Below are 17,665 nucleotides of genomic sequence, written 5' to 3'. Positions count from 1 at the left end.
CGCTTCCCGTGTGGTCCAAGTGGCCAGTGGACCTCACATCCTGAGGAAGGTATATGGGTGAAATAGGGACGGGATCGACTGAGTAGACCTCAGTAGAAGAGGAGCTTTCACTGCCCAGGAGTGCGCGCTGGGACCCTGAGAGCCCAGCACGTCCACGCCTATAGGCCCAGAACATCCCATTTCTGTTCTGATTGACAAAAATCTCCCCTCAAAGAAAAGTAGTTCACCAGGCCCTAATCCACCTGGGGAAATGGAGGACGCATCTCTGGTTCTAACCTTGAAGGGGAAAGCTAAAATTCTAACTCCAGCCTCCTCTGCCTAGTTTTCGTCTCAATTAACAGCAGAAGAAAATGTGGTGAGGCTCTCGTAAAGTCACAGACCTCTGACAGGCCTAGTGAGAAGGTTAAGGTCTCATCACAGGACTAAGGAAAACCCTGCATTTTCCGAAGTTCCCTTTGTATAGATCCTATGTTCCTGGCCAACTTAGCATAACCAGCTAAGAAGAAGACTTCAGAGTGAGTGTTGCAGTTCTTGGGTGTCATTAGCTGGACCTGATTGTGAAAGGCACCAGCAGTCTCCACTCAACTTCTCATCTGGGTCTAATCCCTAAAGCCTGCAGCATGGCCTGTTTCCAACCTGCCAGGCTCCCCAGACACAGCCCTTTTGCTCACAAAGACCAAGACTGGAGAAGTATCTCCAACAAAAAGACTGAATGCAGAGAAGAGCCTTGGAGGAGAAAGTCCCCCCCCCCGCCCGCCGTCAAGCTGTGTAGATGGAGAACATTGCCTGCTGAGGGGAAAATAACATACCATTGCCTGGATCAGGTACAAGCCCATGCTAAACTGGGAGCTGGTAGCACATACCTGTCATCCAGGCAGGAGGCTCACAAGTTTGAGAACAGCCTAGGCTACATAGTAAACCCCAATTTAGGGGCGGGAGAGATGGCTCAGAGGTTAAGAGCACTGGCTGCTCTTGCAGAAGACTCAGGTTCTATTCCCAGCACCCACATGGCAGCTAACAATCATCCATAAATCCAGTTCCAGGGGCTCTAACACCCTCTTCTGACTTCTGAGGCCACTGCACTACACAGGTGTACTTACATACATGCAAGCAAACATAACACTCATATATATATAAAATAAAAATAAATAAATAATTTTTTTTTAAGAGTTGACAGAGACCTGCTGACAGAACAGTGGTGACACCAACCCAGAGAGCAGGCCTCAGGAGTAACTCAAAGACTTACTCCTGTCCCATGTAAGCAGACAGAACCGTAAACTAGGAAAAGAAGCTGAGGGCAAGAGCTAAGTTGGGGTTAGCACAACACTTGCACTTTGAACCTCACAGAGCAATGTGTACATGTGTGTACATGTTTGTGATGAAAGATTAGCAATCAGCCCGTCACTACTAAATACAGATGAATGTAGCCACAACTTCAAAGCAATTCTCTAACTTTAATGTGGTACATAAAGTTCTTTACAGTATGTGAATATATGTATTTGCCCTTTTTTATGGTGTCAGAGACTAAACCCTGTCTCATACATGCTATGCAAGTACTCGACTACTGACCTACATCCCCAGTTATTTTTGTCTCCCCCCCCCTCACTTTGGTCTTTTTGAGACAGGGTCTCCCTATAGCCCCAGCTGGCCTTGAAGTCACTAAGTAGACCAGACTGGCCTTAGACTCAAAGAGATCTGCCTGCCTCTGCCTCTGCCTCCCTAGTGCTGGGTTTAAAGGCTTGCACCACCACGCCCAGCTTATTTTTGTCTTTTTTAATGTAGCCACCTAACACTACAGGCACTTGTCCTAGGACAAAATGACAACAATTTGGTTAAAAGATCTTCATTGATTTTATTGTCAATTCTGGAATCAGACAACATTTCATCCTATGAAACAAAGTTAGATTCTCATGACTGAGCAAAACAAAACTGTCTTTTGGGGAGAGCTGGGGGACTAATAAAAATATTTTAATACAGATTTAAGCTTGAGGGTTAAGAGAGTAAAATGCTCAGAAGAAAGTAAGGCACAGACCTGAAAGCTTCTGTCTGGACTTCGAGGTCTTAGCCGAAACACTGTTTAGACAGAGAAGGCCTGAAGAAAACCAAAACATAAGGACAAAAGGCTAATGTATTTTCAAAGTGCTTCCCTTGTAAAATGGAGGCAGGAAAACAGAAGCAGCAGCTTGGTTAGCATCTGCTTATTCTTTGGATTAAAGCAGAGGGCTTGTTATGGCCATGCTGCCAGAAACTGGCCTTTGAGTCTTTGGGATGTCACCTCTAATTCAGAGCTCACAGAGGATCTGATAAACAGTGTAGTTTCAGCTTGGTGACTTGAATCTTCAGTGAGAAAGACTCCACTTTGATTTTTAGTCCCATTTTGATGGAGTCCAGGTGCAGTCCAAAACAATAATGTACTACATATGATTTTATTTAACAGCTTGACTTGACTCTCAGAAAAAAAGAAGATTCTAAGCCGTGAAGTTGTGCTTGGGAGTATGAGAACTCCTAGATGAAACCAGGAATAAATAAAAGTCCTCCGAAGAGTGTAGATGAGGAAGACAAAGCGGTGGGAGCAGAGCCTAGCAAGGCTTGTCGTTTATGAGTCACAGCGAATAAAATGAAAAGCCTAACTTATCATTGGGGAGGGGGCACAGAGGTCAAAGAAAAGTAAAAAGCAAGAATATTCAGAGAGAAACGGAAAGGTAATTTTAAGGAAGTGATTTCAGTTGTTTAATCATAATAAGCAGGAGCTGAGAAATGAGGCATGGTATGGTGGCACATGGCTTTAATCCCAGAACTCCAGAGACAGAGGCAGGCAGATCTCCATGAGTCTATGGTCACCCTGGTCTAAGTTCCAGGCCAGTCAGGGCTGCATAGTGAGACTATGCCCCCCTCCCCCAAAAGAAGATGAGAAATGATCTTTAAATCCATTTTGAAGTCCCATTTAATGAGAAGCAGGCAGAAGTCTGCTTACATATTATGTTTACATAATATTGCAACAAGGTACAGAATGATGAGCTGAGGTCACCATGCGTAACAGGCTGTCTAGTAAAGGAAGAAGTCTAGACGGAGTCCAAAATAAAGGGAAAATGCTTGTGTCCCACAAAGAAATCCAAGCCCCCATCTGGCATCACCTTAAGAGCTGAAGATGATAGTAGTTCCTGCAGAAAGAACCTAGGAAAGATGGGACTGGGGAGACCAAAGCATTTTCTGTTGCCCAGGTTGTCTCTGACTTCCCGGTACTGAAGTAAGTTCTGCCAGACAGAAATAACACTGAGGAAAATCTAATAATGTAATGTCATAGTTTCTGTGGGGATAAGAGGTATCTCTGAACTCAGTGAACCTTAATTGCCATCACACGCCCCAGAGGACTCATCTGTTCTCAGTTGAAAAAAGAAGCATAACTCTTCCCAGAGTTAATGACCAACCTGGAAAAGAACTCCTAGGACTAGAGAAAATGGGCTAAAGGTTGCTAGGGGAAAGGGGATGGGTAGTCCTAAGCATGCTCTGGCACAGTTCAGGCTGCAACAAATTCCTAAGCACTGAAAGAAGGGTTCACCAGTGGACTAGCATAGATTCAGAAGGAAGGAAATGGGGCCTAAGGGGGGAGACTTTCTATTTTATTTTCATTCCAAGTATCTAATTTAGAGACCATGTGAACAAGATAATAGAACATTTATATAACCACAGATCTGTTCATGCCCGAGTTCTCTAATGTCAATGGCTCTCTGCACATACAAAGCTGACCCTGTATATTTACAAATAATGTGCATTGCAATATGATTCGTGAGAGCAAAAGACGAATGGACGGATAAAAAGATGACAGATGATAGATAGGATGATAGATAGATGATAGATAGATAGATAGATAGATAGATAGATGATAGATAGATAGATGATAGATGATAGATAGATAGATAGATAGATAGATGATAGATAGATAGATGATAGATGATAGATAGATAGATAGATAGATAGATGATAGATAGATAGATGATAGATGATAGATAGATAGATAGATAGATAGATGATAGATAGATAGATGATAGATGATAGATAGATAGATAGATAGATAGATGATAGATAGATAGATGATAGATGATAGATAGATAGATAGATAGATAGATGATAGATAGATAGATGATAGATGATAGATAGATAGATAGATAGATAGATGATAGATAGATAGATGATAGATGATAGATAGATAGATAGATAGATAGATGATAGATAGATAGAGATAGATAGATAGATAGATAGATAGATAGATAGATGATAGATGATTGTGATGGTTTGAAAATGTCCCCAATAGGCTCCAAGTATTTGCTGTGTGATGATGCGAGAGCTTCATTTCTGCTCCGGTCCAGCCACCTCCAACCACCATACATCCCTGCCATGACGGACTGTAATTCCCCTGGTACTGTAAGCTCAAATAAACTCTTCCTCCTATAAGTTGCTCGGGTCAGTGTTTCTATCACAGCAACAGAAAAGTGACTAATACAGTGATAAATCAAAAAGAAGAGAAAGAAGGAAAGAAAGAAGAAAGAAAGAAAGAAAGAAAGAAAGAAAGAAAGAGAAAGAGAGACAGAGATAGAGGGAGGGAGGGAAGAAGGAAGGAAGGAAGGAAGGAAGGAAGGAAGGAAGGAAGGAAGGAAGGAAGGAAGGAAGGAAGGAACATTATAAAATAGTGGCTCACAGCCAGGCATTGTGGTGCACACCTTTAATCCCAGCACTCTGGAGGCAGAGGCAGGCAGATTTCTGTGTGTTCAAGGCCAGCTTGGTCTACATAGAGAGTTCCAGGCTAGCTGGTGCTACGAGGAGACCCTGTCTCAAAAAGAACAAAATATTAAAATGATAAAATAGTGGCTCACACAATCATGGAGACTGAGTAGGCCCATTATCTGTCATCTGAAAGCTGGAGACAAGAAAGTTAACAGTATAACCTGAAAGCAAATCCTGAATCCATCACTCTCAAGTCCTGGCAGACGTAAGAAAAATGAGGAGGAACCCAATAGAGGTATGTTTTTGGAAGCCCTTGTCAAGAAATTCCAATGGACTCTCGTATGAATATTTGAAAATTGTCCAGTTCTGACTTTTTTCTAGTTCCCTCTAGAACTTGTAATGCTAATTACTCTTGCCTTTACTTCTCCTTCACATCTCCTAGTCACCAGTCAAGGACTTTCTTTTCCCCTTAGGGGTAAGAGTTATACAATCTGGGAGTCTTTTAGATAGACCCATTGAAGGGGTACTTCAATTGCCTCACCCTGTATCCCTGTTCAGCATGGAAGAAGCCAGAGCAGTCTGTGTCCTGATTCCCTATGCTCAAGTTGGGTAACCTCTTCAGAGGGTGATCAGAATAGGAGGTAGGAATTGGCCATGCAGTTAGGGTCAAAAGACCCCAAAGAAAAGTATCCAATTTCTCGGGTAAAACTCACAGTGTTCATGGGCCTGTTAGCAACATACTCCGTTCCAAAAGCCAAAAATATCAAAAGTATTTGGGAGCTTTTATCTAATCCTTAAAAGATTTTAGGGTTACCTCTTTAGAGGGGGGAATGTCAGAGTAACCAAAAGTTCCATTAAAAAATTAAATAAAAGAAGAAAAAAATAGTACATAAAAAAAAGAGACAGAGGAGTTTATCAGAACTATTCTCAAGGTATGTGAACGATTATTTTAAGAGCAAGTTTTCTTTGTAGATAAGACTACAAGTCCTAGATCTAGCTTGCTATTATCTTTCAGAGTGATTGTATAATGAATTAATACATGTAAATAATTCAGTGTAGAGCTTATTCCATAATATATGTTCAAATATCATTTTTACTAAGGAAAAAATAAAAGAACCTAAGAAGTCAATGGAGGAAGTGGCATGAATCGTTTAAGACAGTACTGATGTTAAGTGTTTCAAACTTGTAAGTGTTCAACTTTTGAATATCTCTACTATAAATAAAGTTTGAGTATGCACCCCCCCCCCAAAAAAAAGTCAACAGTGTAGTTGAAGGCTGACTTCTAGAACATTCATGATGTTGGTTTTGACAAGATCTGGATGCCTGAGCACCAGGAAGCAAAGATCTCAGTCCAGCTCACACAGGCAGACAAACTTTGTTTTTTATTTTCTTCGTATGTCTGAGACAGGGTATCACCATGTAGCCCTAGCTGGCCTGGAACTTGCTAGGGCTAGAACTGAGCTAAGTAGCTCAGACTGGCCTCAGACTCACAGAGCTTCACCTGACTCTGCCTCATGAGTGTTGGGACTAAAGGCCCACTCCGCCATGCTGGCTGAAAAACGTGTTTTTCAACACTTCTGCCTTTCTGTTCTATTCAGACACTCAGGAGGCTGAGTGATACCTACTGACAAGGTAATTTTATTGTTGCTGTGCCCAGATACCTGACAGAAGTGACTAAAGTGGTGAGAGGTTTATTTTGGATCACAGTTTAGAGGTCAAAGTCCATCACAGCTGGAAAGCAACAGTGGAAGACCAGCTCCTATCTGAGGAGGCAGGACCTTGAGGCCACTTGCTAGCATTTTCATCAAATCAGTCAGCAGAGAGAGCTTAGGCCAGAAGTGTGATGGGGCTATAACCTTCAAGGCTCACCTACCCACCTTCATGCCTGTGACCCACCTCCTCCAGCTGTGTTCTGTCTCCTAAAGGTACAACAATCTCCAAAACAGTACCACCAGCTGAGAACTGTGTTTAAGCACATAAATCTGTTGGGGGGCATTTTACATCTGAACCACAGCATCCACTTACAGTGGACGGACCTTTTGCTTCACTAGCCCACCAATTCTTTGTTGTTGTACTTGAGAATCTCCGGTAGCTTAGGCCAGCCTCAAATTTGCTATGTGGCCAAGAATGACCTTGAACTCTTGAACCTCTTGCTTCTACCTCCTAAATGCTAGAGTTTAGTATTATACCCAGTTTCAACCCACTGATTCTATTGGAGTTTTTTTGTTTTTATTTTTGTTCTTCATTAATTTCTTTAGATTAACATACAAAATAGTGAATTTCTTCATGGCGCCTTCATACATGTGTGTCATTGCATGTCTCAATCCTCCCTCTCTCACCTCTCTTCCCCTTCAAGCTGGTCCCTTTTCTTTCCTCATTAAGTTCCCCCATCCGCTCTCCTCTTGCATGTAATCATTTTCCACCTCCCTTAAGAGCTCTCTCTACCTTTCCTGATCTCATTTTTAGCTTTGTGACACACACACACACACACACACACACACACACACACACACACAATTTTAAATTTAGGATTCTAAATTTAGGATATGAAAGAAAATGTGGTGTTTGTCCTTCTGGAACTGGCCAGTTTTGTTCACATAGTGATTTTCAGTTCCATCCATTTTCCTGTAAATGTCATGATTTCATTTTTCTTTATATCTGCATAGAATTCCCTTGCGTATATGGACCACATTTTTCTCTTTAGTCATTCATCATTCTTTAGTCATTTAGTGGACATCTAGGCTGATTCGTTGTCGCAGATGTTGTAAATAGTACAGTTAGATCATAGTACATGGATCTCTGTGGTGCGTTGACTTAGAGTCCTTCAGGCATATATCGAAGGGTAGTATAGCTGGGTCATATGGTAGCTCTGTTTCATGGTGGAGGTTGTTTCTAGTTTGTATGTGTATATGTACATGTTTGGGTATATGCCCTTTTGTGTACAGGTGCATGTGTATGTGTGTACACATGTGTGCAGAAACCAGAGGTCGACATCAGCTTCTTGCTCAATCCTTCTCCAACTTATTTTTTAAGATAGGGTCTGCCATTGAACCTGGGACTCACCAACTGGCAAGTCTGACTGGCTAGTGAGCCCCAGGCATTCCCCCCCCATCTCTGCCTCCCCATATTGGGATTATAGGCTCACACTGTTGTGTCCAATTTTTTATTTGCATGCTATAGATCCAAACTCAACTCCTCATGCTTGTGCAGTGAGTGCTTAACTGATGGAGCAATCCCACAAGGCCCCTCTGTTTTCAGTTTTGAGGGAAACTCCATGCTGATTTCCATGATGGCTGCACAAGTTTGCATTCCCACCCACCAGCAGTGTGTAAGGTCCCCCATATCATTTGTTTTCTTGATGATAGCCATTCTGACCACTGAGCAGAATCTCAAGTGATTTCATTTGCATCACTGTATGGCTAATGATGTTCCACACCTTTTCAAGTATGTAATGTATTAGCTGTTTGTGTTTCTTTCTTTTCTCTCTCTCTTTTTGTTTTGAGGACTTTCTCTTCAGTTCATTAGCTCATTTATTGATCAGATGATTTGAGGTTTGGAGGCATTTAGTTTGTGCAGTTCTTTATATATCCTTGATATTAATCCCCTGTCTAATGCAAACATTTTTCCCCGTTTTAAAGTTGTTTATTCACTCTAGTGTCAGGAGCCATGCTCTAGTGAACTGGAGTTAAGGATGGTTCATGTGGGTGCTGGGAATCAAACCCAGGTCCTCAGCAAGAGCAGTCGGTGCTCTTAACCGCTGAGCCATCTCTCCAGCCCTGAGAGTTGACATTCTTTAAGGGAGTGACTCTAGATAAGCTGACAAGATCCCAGTGGATGAACTTGAACTGAAGTACACTAATTGACTTGATAGGCCTTAATGTATATAACAGAATGCATGAAATCAAGTGGGGCAGGCTATGGTGAGGTCTGGATGGGGGAAGAAGTATAAAGATGATTAAGATGTTTTGTATGAAATGTAGAAGAATTCAAAAAATAGACACTAAAAATGTAAAATTATAAAAGTACAGTATAGTAAGGATCCTGTTACACATATAGAAAATAGATAGGAATCACATGGAAAAGAAAAAAAGATGGGTGTTAGAGTAGCTTCTTTCTGGGTCCTTAAAAGTTGGAGAGTATCATGTCTTAGCCTTTTGGCTGAGATCGAGTGGAAATTGGAGACTGCCAATTCTATGCATGGAGGTGGGGAAGGATCAGCTGAACCTGTGGACTCCAGTTTTTCCTTTGATTTAGGCTGTTACTGAGTCTGTATTTAACAAACATCTAATGTCTGCTAGAGTTCTTTTCATATCAGCAGTTTAATTTCTTTGCACATCAGGGACCTCTGGTGGCCACACTTAGTTTTGATTCTTTGACTGGATAGAATATCTCAACCTCCTGAGTCTCTCAGGATAGTATTCTTTCAGATAACTCTTTTAGCTCTATGGTACCTCCCAAGTATTCTAGGAGTGAGGGAAGCAACCAGGCCATTGCCACTGGTTCAGGTGAGGATCTGCCTTCATACGGGCAAGGCCTCCTGAGTAAAAATTATCCAGCTTCAGGTATATAGTATATGTAGGCATCAGGTACACCCTGGAGTTTCAGATCTAAAGCAGTAGATAACAGTTAGTTTTCTCTAGAATTGAATGCATGTGCTGGCTTCAGGCTCTGAAATAAAAAACTCCAGGGTTATTTTCAATTGATGAAATCTATTCCCAACCACCAAAAGTGAGGCTGTCTTCTTATACACTTTCCACCCTGAGCAAGCTTCCTGCAGCCTACATTTCTTGGCCTATCAGTGCTTGGCTGACTTGTTCACATCTGCCGCTTTGAGTCTTCCTTTACCCAGGGTCAGCCCACTAATTTTAATGCTATTCTTTTCCAGAAATATCCTCCTGGCACACTCAGAAATAACATTTGGCCAGATATCTAGGCACCCATGTCTAATCAAGTTAACAAATAAAATTAACCATCACATGATAGAAGCATTATTTGCATGAAACAGAGCAGTTCCTGCAAAAGAAGGTCTCTGCTTACTTAAATGTATATTCCACATTACATAAATGTATTTACATATTCTAAATACATATATGGAGGATGAATATAGCCCCCATAAATGAATTTATGCTATACCAAGTAAGAACATACACTATGGTAGTCTGTTTTCATTTGCTAATTAAACAATCCTGAATAAATTATAAAGAAAAGATATTTACTTTGCTCATGGTTCTAGTTCAAGGAGAAGGGTCTGCATCCAGTGATAGTCTTTCAATTAGCAGAGTCCCAAAGTGGTATAGGGCATCACGTGGTGGGAGACTTTGCCTGGTAGTCCTAATTAATCTCTCTCTCTCTCTCTCTCTCTCTCTCTCTCTCTCTCTCTCTCAAAACTGTAGTATTCAATCATGAGTCTGCATCCTGATGACTTTAGCTAACCCTAATCATTTGCCAAAGCCTCCCCTCTGAACACCATAGTTCAATTAAGTTTAGCATTCTCTTATTACTTCTCAATGGAAATTAAACTTGAACATAACCATGCTCATGCCAATTGCTTTTTTTATTATTGAATTTTTTGTGTATTAAACAGAACAGCTCAAACTATCTTAATCATCTTTATGCCCCCGTCCCCGCTGGCACTCTCCTGTGACCACCCCCCCCCACCACTGGAGCCCATATACTTGGTCGTCCCTGTTAAGGCCAACTGGGTTGTCAGTGTCCCCAACCATTCCCCAGTACAAGTCAGCCTATCTAGAGCCCTTGTTTTAGGAAGATCAGCTCTTCTTCATCTAGCAACAATCAGTTGCCAACATTCCTTCAGATAAGATTGAGGTCTGCTGTTCATTTTCCCAGTTCTATGCTGGGTTACTGTCTGCTTGAGTTTGCATGGGACTCGTGTATGCTGACACTATTGCCATAGAATCATATGAGCAGGTTCCCAGGAGCTTGTAGGACTCTGTTTCCAAATGGTCATTCACCTCCTCCCTGGCTCTTACAACCATTCCACCCCCTCTTCTGAGATGATCCCTGAGACTTGGGTAGGAGAAGTTTAATAAAGGGATCCTGTCCAAGGACCAGCATTCAGCAGACTCTTGATCTCTACACTTTGGCTATTTGTGACCATTTGTGGTTTTGGTCCTCTGCTGCATGAAGAAGCTTGATTATTGAGAACTGAGAAATTCATTAGTGTCCTCTTGATTATCCCTGTTTTATGTTCCATAAGCCTTAGGTGTAGGGTTGCATTGTAGATGTATCACTTAGTTCTGGGCAATTCATAGACAATGTCTGTGTGTGACCAGTTGTGGTACTTGGTAATAATCTCTGACTGGTGCAAAATGAACTTCTTTGATGAGTGGTGACTGGAATATTTTTCTGTAAATATAAGGATACATATTTTGCACATAGTAATAAATCAATCACATTAGTCTATTGATGTTGCAGTCTTGGGGTTTTTCTCTAAGATCTATGACCATTCCAGCCATAGATTATGTTAGGTTATGTTAGGTTATTAGGTTATGTTTACATTACCACACTTGAGTTTCCTCCCTTTGAGTATGTGTTTAGTCAAATTAGGTAGCTGTTGATTACCCCCAAGATAAGAGTGCCACTACTGCACCAATGACATATGCTGTGCTGGCCATTGACGAGGTTATTTGGTCTTGAAGCTGGTGTTGGATCATCCATTAATGTTTTCCCTTGGCACCTTCAGAGCTCTCTCCAAAGCTATGAGAGCCGCCTTTAGGGGAAGTGGTTGCAGTTCTATTGCTCCAAATCCTGTGTCCGAAGTATATTCTGTCTTCAGCAGTAGGGCCTTACCTTCAAGTTCTGGGAGGCCATTAAGGACTGTGGCAATAGCCTGAGTAATTTTGGGAGACTCTTGGACCACCCTGACCAACAACTCAAAGGAAGATATCTCCTGTCTGGCACTGTTTCTTATATATAGCCTTTAGCTATACACATGGATTCATATAGAGATAATGTATGTAAAATTTGTCAGTAGGTTGTTGGACTAATTTGGTTCCATCTGATGTTTTAAAACTAGCTAGGCATTATTTATCTCTCCTCTTTCTCACTGCCTAACCCTTCTGCCATGATTTCCCCATTTAAAGTGTCCCCATTTTCCCCACTTCTCCCTTGATAATGCCAGTCTCCTATGGTCTCACTTATCTTGAGCTCCTTCTTTCCCTTTATCCCCTAGGTTCCTTGTATAACCCTCCCTCCCCCCTCCCATTTAAATAACCCAATTTTTCTCCATTTCTCCCTTAGTAACACCTGTGTCCTACTGTTCTCTCTCAGGTTCTTTCTTTTCCTTTACCTCCCTGGTTACTTTTCATTTTCCTGGTTCCTGTAGTTATGTTTGGATACATACTCATGGATAAGGATTTGGTGCTAGGATCCACATATGAGGGAGAACATGTCATTTGTTCTTCTGAGTCTATTCTATGTTTCTTCACTTAGTATAACAGTTTCTAGTTCCATACATTTACCTGAAAATTTCATAATTTCATCTTTCTTTACCACTGAGTAGAACTCTGATGTGCAAATGTACCACATTTTCATTATCCACTTATCAGCTGAGGGGCACTTGGGTTGGTTCTATCTCTTAGCTATTGTGAAAAGAGCAGGAGCAAACATGGACATACAGGTGTCTCTGCAATAGGATGAGTCCTTTGGGTATATGCCAAGGAGTATATAACTGGATCAAATGGTTGGTTCATTTTTAGTTATTAAGGGTTCTCCACACTTCATTCCATAGGGGTTGCAGAAGTTTGCAATCCCACCAGCAGTGGATGGGCATTCCTCTTTCCCCATATCCTCTCCAACATTTGGTATCATTTATTCTCTTGATCTTAGCCAGTCTGTCTGGGGTAAGATGAAATCTTAACATGGTTTTAATTTGCATTCCCTAATTACTAACAATGTTGAACACCTTTTAAGATGCTTCTTAGCCATTTTTATTTCTTCCTTTGAGAACTCGCTGTTAAGCTCTGTGTCCAATCTTTTAATTGGGTCATTTGGTTTCTCAATTCTTTTGTTTTTGCTTTCTTGTTGTATTTTAAGCTCTCTATATATTCTGGATGTTAAACCTCTGTCAGATGTGTCACTGGTGAAGATTTTCTCCCACTTCCTTGGTTGCCTCCTTTGATGTACAGAAGCTTTTTAGTTTAATGAGTTCCCATTTGTTGATTCTTGACCTTATTTCCTGAGCAATTGATATCCAGTTTAGAAAGTTCTTTCCTACACCTATATCTTGTAGGCTATTGCCAATGTTTTAGTTTCAGTCTTCACATTGAGGTCTTTGATCCATTTGGAGTTGACTTTCACACAAGGTGAATGATAGGGGTCTAGTTTCATTCTTCTACAGGTGGAGATCCAGTTTTGCTAGCACCATTTGCTGAAGATGCTGGTCTTTCCTCCAGTGAATGTTCTTGGCCCCTTTGTCAAATGTCAGGTGGCTGAAATTGCATATACTCACATTTGGGTCTTCAGTTTTGTTCCATTGATCTACGGGTCTATTTTTGTGCTAGTACCATGTGGTTTTATGACTATAGCTCTGCAGTATAGTTTAAAATCTGCTGTAGTAGTCCCCCCAGCATTGCTCTTAATGCTCAGGATTGCTTTGGCTATCCAGGGTTTTTTGTGCTTCCATATGAATCTTAGGATTGATGTTTCATTCCAATTCTGTGAAGAAAGTCATGGGGATTTTGATTGGCATTGCATTGAATCTGTAAAGGGCTTTTGGTAGGCTGGTCATTTTAACAATATTACTTCTTCCAATCCACGAGGATGGGTGGTCCTCCCATCTTCTGCTGTCTTCCTCAGTCTCTTTACTTGAGAGATTTAAATTTTCATTGTTGAGGACTTTAATGTCTTTGGTCAGGTTTATTCTGAGATTTTGTTTTTGAGGCTATTGTAAAAGGGAGTGTTTCCATGTACTCATTCTCTGATTGCTTATTATTGGTATATAGAAAGGTTACAGACTTTTGTAGATTAATTTTGTAACCTGCACTTTACTGAAAATGTTAATAATTTCTAGTTTTCTGGGAGAATTTTTGACATCTCTTAGATACAATATCATACCATCTGCAAAAAGATAATTTGGCCTCTTCTCTTCCAATTATTGCTCCTTTAATTTCCTTCTCCTGTTTTGTTATTCTCGCAAGAGTTTCAAGCACTATATAAAAAAGGAGTGGACGTAGAAAAAGTCAGCTGTAATTCGGATGAGTTTTCCTTTATATGTGACTTGTTTTTCTTTTGCAGCTTTCACTATTCTCTCTTTACTATGTATGTTTAGTGTTTTTTCTATGATGTGCCATGGGGAGTTTCTTTTCTGGTCCTGTCTATTTGGTGTTCTATATTCTTCTTGTATTTGTATGGGCATGTCTTTCTTTAATTTTGGGAAATTTTCTTCTACGATTCTGTTGAAAATCTGGTCCATACCATTATCCTGAGATTCCTCTCCTTCCTTTATGTCTATATACTATGTATGTTTAGTGTTTTTTCTATGATGTGCCATGGGGAGTTTCTTTTCTGGTCCTGTCTATTTGGTGTTCTATATTCTTCTTGTATTTGTATGGGCATGTCTTTCTTTAATTTTGGGAAATTTTCTTCTACGATTCTGTTGAAGATCTGGTCCATACCATTATCCTGAGATTCCTCTCCTTCCTTTATGTCTATGACACATAAATTTGGTCTTTTTATGGTGTCACACATTTCATATTCCATTCCTGTGTTTTCTTAAATTTTTTATACTCTTTATTTGAGCAGTCAAATCTGTCAATTTTATCTTCCAATCTTAATATTCTGTTTTCCATTTCTTTCATTCTATTCATGAGGCTTTCTTCTGTCGTTTCTAATTGTCTTATTGAGCCTGAGTATTCTTCAATATTTCATTTCATTTCAGCCTGAGTATTCTTCAATATTTCTAACTCTTTTCTTAATTCACTCAGAAGTTTATCCTTATCTTTCAGTTCTTTGATTTCTTTGTTTATGTGTTCTTTAAATTCATTGAATTCTTTTATCATATTTATAATTATTCTTTTGAATTCCATGTCCTGTGTTATGTCTAGGGTGTTCTCATTGTACTCCCCTACAGGACTGTTGGTACTTGATGGGGACATATTATTTGGGTTTTTCATGTTATTATTTTTTTGCTGTGACTTTGGCATGTGGATTTCTTGTGTAGTTTCTAATTCTTGTGTGAGACACAAGCCTTCCTTTGTGGAGTTTAGGTCTGTTTCTGTTTGTACACTTTATGTGCCTTTATTGTTTACTTGTTGGGTATGAAAAGCTGGTTGATCCAGGCTTCAGATTCTCTCTTTTGATTTTATATTGGAGGGGCCAGATGCCTTTAGTCCTGCTACTCAGGAGTTGCCACCGAGGCCCAAGTTGTGAGAGGATCAGATGATCTCAGTCTTCCTTCTAAGGTCTGGATCCCTCTAGCCAGCAGTCACAATGCAATTTGAAAGACTTACTAGGTATAGGTAGGATTCAGGACTCTCAGGCAGTCAGGGAATGAGGTTGGCTTCAGGAATCCAGGGCAAGCAGGGAAAGACGCTGGTCTCAGAAATCCCAGGCAGTTTGGGGGTAGGGACAGCTAGGGATGAAGGCTGGTCTCAGGTATGTCAAGGTAAATTGGGGTGGGGGAGGACTATGAGGGCTCCAGGGGACTAGACTGAATAATTGGGTTGGTCTAGGTGCAAAGAATCAGGAAGCCCTGGGGAGTCCGGACCAAGAGCATAGTCCAGAGGTCTGGGGTGCTAAGAGGAGAGGTGGGCCAGTGTCCACGCTAGAAGGAGAAAGGGAATTGTGGGCACTGGAAGTTTAAATCAGGTTGTGGGAGTCAAGGTGCAATAAGTGGGATCAAACTTACCAGGGAAGAAAGCTGGCCTCAGGAATCCCAGGCAGGTTGGGTGTGGGACAGCCAGGGATGAAGGTTGATCTTGGGTGTGCAAAGGCAAGGTGGGGAAGGGAACAAGCTTTGAGGGCTCCAGAGGACTAGACTGAAGAATTGGGTTGGTCTGGGTTCAAAGGATCAGTAAGCACTGGGGAGTCTGGGCGAAGACCGTAGTCCAGAGGTCTGGGGGGCCAAGAGAAGAGGTGTGCCAGTGAAAGTAGTCAAATAAGATACAAAAATACAATCTTTTAAAAAATATTTTGTTAATTTATTTTTATTTTATGTGTTTGAGTGTTTTACCTGCATGTATGTAAGTGCACCATGTGTGTGCAATGCTCAAGGAGACCAGAATAAGATTTCAGATCCCCTGGAACTGGAGTTATAAATGGTTTTTAGCAGCCATGTGGGTGCTGGAAACCAAACCCACATTCTCTGCAAGAGCATCTGGTGCTCTTAATCACTGAGCCATTTCTCCAGCCCAAAGAATATATTCTTTAAACTTGTGAAATACTATACTATTGCCAGCCTTATAACACCTCAAAGTATCCCACTCATGAAGTAAGTTGGACATGCATTCTTTCCCCAAATACTGAGGAGTGATACAAGGTCTTGTGTATGCTAAGGAAACTCTCTACCACTGCTCTATATCCTCAAATCATCTGGGGATTTTTGTTTCAAGACAAGGTCTCAAGGCTAGTCATCAAGGCTAGTCTTGAACTCACTCTGTAGCCCATGCAGGCTTTGAAATTCCAATTCTCTTAGTTCAGCCTCCTGAGTAGCTGGATTTATAGGTTTGTGCCACCAGGCCCAGCTAGATGGATTATTTAATGAACCATGTTTAACTTGAACATTCTACATTATGCAAAGGATTATCAGCAATTGATATTTTGATTTCCCTGTGACTTCACTGCTGCCTTGGACCTCAACATCGCATTTTTAAAGAAAAATGAACCCTAACTTCTCCATCACAGGATAAAAACAATCTGAAACCACCGTTTGTCCTGTCTTAGTTCCCACAAGTCTTTAAAGATGTTCTCTTAGGGGGCTGAAGAGAGGAGTCAGCAGTTAAAAGCACTGGTTGCTCTTGCAGAAGACCCAGGTTCATCTCCCTACGCCTACATAGTGGCTAAAAACTGACCATAACTCCAGTTCCAGGGGAACTGACACTCTCTTCTGACCTCTGCAGGCATTATACAACATGGGTGCATTTACATACATGTAGGCAATACACTCATACATAAAAAATAAAAATAAATAATGAATAAAATATTTTTTTAATCTTTAGGTCAAGTAAAGAAATTTGTTGGGAGAATTTTTGAGCTTCCAGTTTTCCAGGTACTTTCAAAGTACTATTTTTTCAATATGAATCATTTAAATAATAAAAAAAAAAGTTCTCATAGACTGTGAAGGACAATATTTCAAGTACTGTCCCATTATTTCAAAGATCTTCTTTAGGATTGTCTAGTTCACTTGCTCAAAGGTATTTGTCCTCTTGAAGACTTCCTACCATATAATGTCTTTTAGGCAAGCTGACTCCCACTGAGGACAATCTGTGGAAAAATGTAATTGGTTCCAAAGGTGCCACCGAGAGAGAATTCCTCAAACTTGATAAAAAGCTGACTGGACAGGCTCCTCTCACATTCCCAGGCCAGTGGCTTGACACTTTAGCAATGTGTATATCTGTGTTAAAAAAAAAAAAAAAGTCAAAAGCAGTCATAAACTGGAAAAGAGTTTCTCAGCTACATAACTTCAAAGAAAAGAACAGAGGACGGGAGAAATGGGTCAGAAGTTGAGAGCACTGGCTGCTTTTCCAGAGGACCTTAGTTTAGTTCCCAGCACCCACATGGCCTGTAACAACTGCCCTTAACTCCAGTTCCAGGAAATTTGATGCCCTCTTTGTCACAATTTAATTTAGCCCCCAGTTGAAGACAGTGTGAAGAACACGTCTCTGAAGTAACCTGTTGGAACAAGAGAGTGCATAGAAATTATACCTTTTAAACTTGAACTTGGCTTACAAAAAAAACTAGTCAACCTTGTTTGTTTTTAACATTG

The 17,665-nt window shown here is 40.8% G+C and overlaps 1 protein-coding gene across 1 annotated transcript in view; it reads right to left on the bottom strand.

The window, feature by feature from the left end:
* Positions 1 to 17,133: 17,133 nt before the first annotated feature.
* Positions 17,134 to 17,665, bottom strand: part of Vnn3 (vanin 3) — a 1,209-nt gene continuing 677 nt past the window's right edge. Inside the window, 2 exon segments of the mRNA XM_029558132.1 lie at positions 17,134 to 17,226; positions 17,228 to 17,293. Of these exon segments, the coding sequence (XP_029413992.1) occupies positions 17,134 to 17,226; positions 17,228 to 17,293 (159 nt within the window).

This window comes from Nannospalax galili, unplaced genomic scaffold (assembly GCF_000622305.1).
Source record: "Nannospalax galili isolate Female #2095 unplaced genomic scaffold, S.galili_v1.0 scaffold186, whole genome shotgun sequence".
NCBI classification, from domain to species: domain Eukaryota; kingdom Metazoa; phylum Chordata; class Mammalia; order Rodentia; family Spalacidae; genus Nannospalax; species Nannospalax galili.
This window is presented reverse-complemented; position numbering and strand designations above follow the sequence as displayed.